Here is a 7,265-nt window from a genome sequence, read left to right as displayed (position 1 = left end):
GTGTATTGTCCCATATTTTGATAGAAGGGCAGGCGAAATAATGAAAATGGTTACATTTTACAAAACAAAACAAAACAAAACAAAACAAAAAACATGAAGCTGAAAGCAAGTGGCTTTTAGGATGCTTTCCCTTTCTTAGCACAAAACTATTGATATTTTCATATTAATATATTTGGCAATCACTGATAGTTCTATTTATTACCAAAACATATTGCATAGTTGAAAGCTTGTGTTAATAGTGCAATGACATCAGGGGTAATATTATATCCAATTTTATATACATACGTATATATAAGAATAATCAAACTCCAATCAAACTCTATTCGCTATGAGCCTGAAGAATCTCAAAATATTCAGCATTTTGAAAAGTTCACTAGCTTTATGCTACCAGTTAGCAGAGACCCAATATCATGACCACAATACGTCTTTTGGGGACATACCAAGAAAACCTAACAGATTTAAAAACAGGGAAAAAAATCTTTGGATATGGCAGAAACAAAGATTAAAGTTACGGACTCACTTCTATGGCAACCCCTAAGAGAAGATAAGATAAGATCTCAACTGTTATTCATATGCTAAAATACAGGCAGTCAACGAGTACTTCTATCTGGCATTTGGAGTAGTGAACTGTCTCAACAATCCAATACCACTTGGAAAATACAGAAAAAGTGAATAACAGCAATCCTGTCCCAGAGAAGGTGTAGGACAGAACCGCTGTCCCAGAGAAGGCTTCAGCAGAGAGGTTTGCATTGCTTTGGTCGTTACATTCTCCCGTGCGCCCGTCACATCACATGGAACAGAGCTCATGAAAGTCACGGAGGAAAAACAGAACACTTGTGGAACTATCTACAAACACATGTACGCCATGCAACTGCCACGGGTCAAACCTACCCCCAGGGGTCAAACCTACCCCCAGAGGTCAAACCTACCCCCAGGGGTCAAACCTACCTCCAGAAGGCTGGACGCTGATCCTAACCACTAGATACGTCTTACGGACCGAGGGAGAAAAGACAGCTTTAAAGATTTGTATTCTTGTTTTTGTAAATAAAAGAGAATAGAAGAAGCAAAATATGCCTAATATGGTAATGGTGAATACTGCTGTTTGTAAAAAATAGCCATTGCCGTATGTGGCTCACTACAGGAGAGCTACATCAGATAGCTACGTCAGATAGCGCAGGATAGCTCCATCAGGTCTACGTCTGTCAGAGCACACACTCAGCTTCTGCTCAGAGGGGGGACAGGATGTGGCCACAGCTGGCTCTTACTGCACACACACACACACACACACACACACAGCTGATCCTGAAATGATGGCGGCTCAAATCTGACTCTGAATCAGTCGTGTGTGATCAGTTGCTGCCCAGTTGTTTGTTGGCCTGTTGTTTGTTTATCACTTCTGTTTGTTTATTGTTTATCTTCTAAGCGAACAGGTCAGTACTGAGTCACTGCTGCATAGAACAGAACTGTCTGGTTCACACAGTACTGGTGTGTGTGTGTGTTTGTGTGTGTTTGTGTGTGTGTGTGTGTGTGTGTGTGTGTGTATGGTGATGCTTTCTCAATGGCATGCTGTGAAATGACTGTCTGGTAATAGCTTATACACATTGTTGCCCTCCCACACTTCAGCCTGCTAAGTGCTGCTTCAGACTAATACAACTAACAATTATCATTTGGTCAATCGGGCATGGGCCTGGGAGCGGCTACGCTAGGTGCTAACGGGCGGGGTGTGTGTGTGTGTGTGTGTGTGTGTGTGTGTGTGTGTGTGTGTGTGTGTGTGTGCCAGTTCAGTAGGGTGTAGTACCCTCCCACTCCACCAGGTACTGCACCTTGCCCTCAGGTGTGATGCGGCGGGGTGTGTGTGTGTGTGTGTGTGTGTGTGTGTGTGCCAGTTCAGTAGGGTGTAGTACCCTCCCACTCCACCAGGTACTGCACCTTGCCCTCAGGTGTGATGCGGCGGGTGTGTGTGTGTGTGTGTGTGTGTGTGTGTGTGTGTGTGTGTGTGTGTGTGTGTGTGTGTGTGTGTGCCAGTTCAGTAGGGTGTGGTGCCCTCCCACTCCACCAGGTACTGCACCTTGCCCTCAGGTGTGATGCGGCGGGCGAGCACCTGGTACTTCTCCCCGCAGGTGAGGCGTCCGGCGGCGCCAAAGTAGCTGGTGATGGACGACTTGAGGTGCGAGAGCGACGAGTCGTCTTCGCTGATGCTCTCGAAGGTGTGGCTGTCGATGCCCGTCTCCATGGTGACGGCCGGCTCCTCGCCCGGCAGGCTCAGCGGGCTGATGGGGTCGCTCTCCGACGCCGCCCTCTTCGTGGCCATCAGCGAGTAGCAGGAGGAGGGCAGCTTACGCTTACGGCTGCCCACGTTCTTACTGCAACACACAGCGAGTACACTCAACACACAGCAAGTACACTCAACACACAGGGAGTACACTCAACACACAGCAAGTACACTCAACACACAGGAGGTACACTCAACACACAGGAAGTACACTCAATACACAGCAAGTACACTCAACACACAGGAAGTACACTCAACACACAGCAAGCACACTCAACACACAGCAAGTACACTCAACACACAGCGAGTACACTCAACACACAGGAAGTACACTCAACACACAGGAAGTACACTCAATACACAGCAAGTACACTCAACACACAGGAAGTACACTCAACACACAGGAAGTACACTCAACACACAGGAAGTACACTCAACACACAGCAAGTACACTCAACACACAGGAAGTACACTCAACACACAGGGAGTACACTCAACACACAGGAAGTACACTCAACACACAGCAAGCACACTCAACACACAGCGAGTACACTCAACACACAGCGAGTACACTCAACACACAGGAAGTACACTCAACACACAGGGAGTACACTCAACACACAGGAAGTACACTCAACACACAGGAAGTACACTCAATACACAGCAAGTACACTCAACACACAGGAAGTACACTCAACACACAGGAAGTACACTCAACACACAGGAAGTACACTCAACACACAGGAAGTACACTCAACACACAGCAAGTACACTCAACACACAGGAAGTACACTCAACACACAGGGAGTACACTCAACACACAGGAAGTACACTCAACACACAGGGAGTACACTCAACACACAGGAAGTACACTCAACACACAGCGAGTACACTCAACACACAGGAAGTACACTCAACACACAGCGAGTACACTCAACACACAGGAAGTACACTCAACACACAGCAAGTACACTCAACACACTGGAAATACACTCAACACACAGCACGTACACTCAACACACAGGAAGTACACTCAACACACAGCGAGTACACTCAACACACAGCGAGTACACTCAACACACAGCGAGTACACTCAACACACAGCGAGTACACTCAACACACAGGAAGTACACTCAACACACAGCGAGTACACTCAACACACAGGAGGTACACTCAACACACAGCGAGTACACTCAACACACAGGAAGTACACTCAACACACAGCGAGTACACTCAACACACAGGAAGTACACTCAACACACAGCAAGTACACTCAACACACTGGAAGTACACTCAACACACAGCACGTACACTCAACACACAGGAAGTACACTCAATACACAGCAAGTACACTCAACACACAGCGAGTACACTCAACACACAGCGAGTACACTCAACACACAGCGAGTACACTCAACACACAGGAAGTACACTCAACACACAGGAAGTACACTCAACACACAGGAGGTACACTCAACACACAGCAAGTACACTCACAAGTACACTCAACACACAGCAAGTACACTCACAAGTACACTCAACACACAGCAAGTACACTCAACAAACAGCGAGTACACTCAACACACAGGAAGTACACTCAACACACAGCAAGTACACTCAACAAACAGCGAGTACAGGAGTACACTGATGCTGCAGAACAGTGCTGGGTATGGAGGCTCTAAAGCTGCATAATAGTGCTGGGTATGGAGGATCTGATGCTGCAGATCAGTGCTGGGTATGGAGGCTCTAAAGCTGCATAATAGTGCTGGGTATGGAGGATCTGATGCTGCAGAACAGTGCTGCAGAATAGTGTTGGGTATGGAGGCTCTGATGCTGCATAATAGTGCTGGGTATGGAGGCTCTAAAGCTGCATAATAGTGCTGGGTATGGAGGATCTGATGCTGCAGATCAGTGCTGGGTATGGAGGCTCTAAAGCTGCATAATAGTGCTGGGTATGGAGGATCTGATGCTGCAGAACAGTGCTGCAGAATAGTGTTGGGTATGGAGGCTCTGATGCTGCATAATAGTGCTGGGTATGGAGGCTCTAATGCTGCAGAATAGTGTTGGGTATGGAGGGTCTAATGCTGCAGAATAGTGTTGGGTATGGAGGATCTGATGCTGCATAATAGTGCATTACAGGCTGGGTATGGAGGCTCTGATGCTGCAGAATAGTGCTGCAGAATAGTGCTGGGTATGGAGGCTCTAATGGTGCAGAATAGTGCATTACAGGCTGGGTATGGAGGATCTGATGCTGCAGAATAGTGCTGGGTATGGAGGATCTGATGCTGCAGAATAGTTGCTGGGTATGGAGGATCTGATGCTGCATAATAGTGCTGGGTATGGAGGATCTGATGCTGCCAGCTTCAGTCTTATTTCAGTTGAACATGTGACACTACTCTGATGCAGTCATATGAAATTCACTACTTTTCCGAGCATATGGTCAGGAGCCTTATTTACTGTAACAACATGAAATTAGCAGTTGGCACTGCACTTCACTGATCTCGCCACAAGGGGTCAGTGTGTATCCAAACTGTAGAGAGTGGGATCCCCAGTGGGAGCAACAGTGCCCTCTAGAGGCATGTGTGTGCTACAGCGTCTCAGGAAGAGGGCCATGATCATGATCCTGCAGCTGCAGCTCGGTGTGCACTCTGGGTGAGCATGTAGGGGAGCCCCCCTTCCCCTGAGTCAGTCAGTCTGCCTATCCTCACCACACACACACACACACACACACACACACACACGCCTCACAGGAAATGAGCTGCAGGCTCCACCGTGGCACTCTCTCAGACTAGAAACATCTAACGGAAGAGCCACATAGTTTGCACATGGCAGAGGACTGCATACAGATTTCTGTGTGTGTGTGTGTGTATGTGTGTGTGTGTGTGTGTGTGTGTGTGTGTGTGTGTGTGTGTGTGTGCTTTTCTGACTACTCCTCTGTCTGTGATAGAAAAAGACAACCCAATGCCCCAAGGTAGATTATAATCATAATAACACTGTGACTGTGTGTGTGTGTGTGTGTGGTGTGTGTATATGTGTGCACCATCAGATGGGCCATAGAACATCTCCTGTCGCCCCCCAAAGACACACACACACACACACACACACACACACACACACACACACACACACACACACACACACACCAGTAGCACCATCCTCACGCAGCATGGGATCTCCCCATCAACACAGCGCTAGCGTGCTAATGAGGCTAACTAAACAGCATGCTACACTGATCAGGGCTTACTACAGCTCTGCTAATGAGGCTAACTAAACAGCATGCTACACTGATCAGGGCTTACTACAGCCAAAGATCGTATAGTTACTAAGATGAATCATAAAGGGGTTTTTCAATGGAACAAAATAGCAGCACTTCCTGCCTCCTAAAGGGGCGTGTTCAGTGACGAAATAATCGGTTTAGAAAGGTGTAGAATTATTTCTCCCATATAAATACCTCCGTTTGCCTCCTAAATGGGAGTGGCAGTTGCGTCACAATGAAACCAGAATGTACCCTCATATGAATCGTCTCGCTTTATAAACCGTCTCTGCTACAGCTCTGCTAATGAGGCTAACTAAACAGCATGCTACACACTGATCAGGGCTCACTACAGCTCTGCTAATGAGGCTAACTAAACAGCATGCTACACACTGATCAGGGCTCACTACAGCTCTGCTAATGAGGCTAACTACACAGCATGCTACACACTGATCAGGGCTCACTACAGCTCTGCTAATGAGGCTAACTAAACAGCATGCTACACACTGATCAGGGCTCACTACAGCTCTGCTAATGAGGCTAACTAAACAGCATGCTACACACTGATCAGGGCTTACTACAGCTCTACTAATGAGGCTGCTGGAGCTATGCATGTTCACTACAGGCATACAGAAGCCAATACTACCAGTGGTTCTCAAACCTTTCTCAACGAGTTCTACCTCTGAAAACAAGAGGCTCTTCAAGTACCACCACCATAACTGACATCAAAACACAATGGTGTAGGCCAACTGAGCTACATTTGTACATTGTGCATGTACATACTGTTTTGAGTCCGTACCACGCCCCCCCAGTGGTACCACAGCTGGAGAACCACAGCTGTAGATGTGTGTGTGTGTGTATGTGTGTTTGTGTCATTAGAGAGGGGTAGATGTCGTTAGAGGGGGGTAGATGTCGTTAGAGAGGGGTTATTGCCGTTAGAGAGGGGTAGATGTCATTAGTGAGGGGTAGATGTCGTTAGAGGGGTAGATGTCGTTAGAGAGGGGTAGATGTCGTTAGAGAGGGGTAGATGTCGTTAGAGGGGTAGATGTCGTTAGAGAGGGGTAGATGTCGTTAGAGAGGGGTAGATGTCGTTAGAGAGGGGTAGATGTCGTTAGAGAGGGGTAGATGTCATTAGAGAGGGGTAGATGTCATTAGAGAGGGGTAGATGCCGTTAGAGAGGGGTTACTGTCGTTAGAGAGGGGTAGATGTCGTTATAGAGGGGTAGATGTCATTAGAGAGGGGTAGATGTCGTTAGAGAGGGGTTATTGTCGTTAGAGAGGGGTAGATGCCGTTAGAGAGGGGTAGATGTCGTTAGAGAGGGGTAGATGTCGTTAGAGAGGGGTAGATGCCATTAGAGGGGGGTAGATGTCGTTAGAGAGGGGTAGATGTCATTAGAGGGGGGTAGATGTCGTTAGAGAGGGGTAGATGTAGTTAGAGAGGGGCAGATGTCATTAGAGAGGGGTAGATGTAGTTAGAGAGGGGTAGATGTGGTTAGAGAGGGGTAGATGCCGTTAGAGGGGGTTACTGCCGTTAGAGGGTGAGTCATTTAAACAATGAAACTGATGGTTTGTGGGGAGTGAGGGAGTCGGCCTCAGCTGTGCAGTCTGTCCCCAGTGATCTGAGAGTAGTTGGTCTTTGGGCGTTTTCACATTATTTCACACTATCCAGTGATGAATCACGGGCTGAATCGATACGAATGTAAACTATCACAAGTGAAATTAAACTTTTCTCTACAAACAA

At 47.3% G+C, this 7,265-nt stretch overlaps 1 protein-coding gene across 2 annotated transcripts in view; it reads right to left on the bottom strand.

Moving 5' to 3' along the window:
• Window positions 1–1,956: 1,956 nt before the first annotated feature.
• phf19 (PHD finger protein 19) overlaps window positions 1,957–7,265 on the bottom strand; it is a 28,016-nt gene continuing 22,707 nt past the window's right edge. For both annotated transcript variants that reach the window (XM_062542301.1, XM_062542302.1), the window contains exon 15: window positions 1,957–2,363. In XM_062542301.1, the coding sequence (XP_062398285.1) occupies window positions 2,027–2,363 (337 nt within the window). In that variant the 3' untranslated portion in view covers window positions 1,957–2,026. The remainder of the gene's footprint in view (window positions 2,364–7,265) is intronic.

Source organism: Sardina pilchardus, chromosome 8 (genome assembly GCF_963854185.1).
Source record: "Sardina pilchardus chromosome 8, fSarPil1.1, whole genome shotgun sequence".
NCBI lineage: Eukaryota > Metazoa > Chordata > Actinopteri > Clupeiformes > Clupeidae > Sardina > Sardina pilchardus.
Note: the sequence above shows the minus strand (reverse complement) of the source record. Positions and strands in the feature narration are given on the sequence as shown.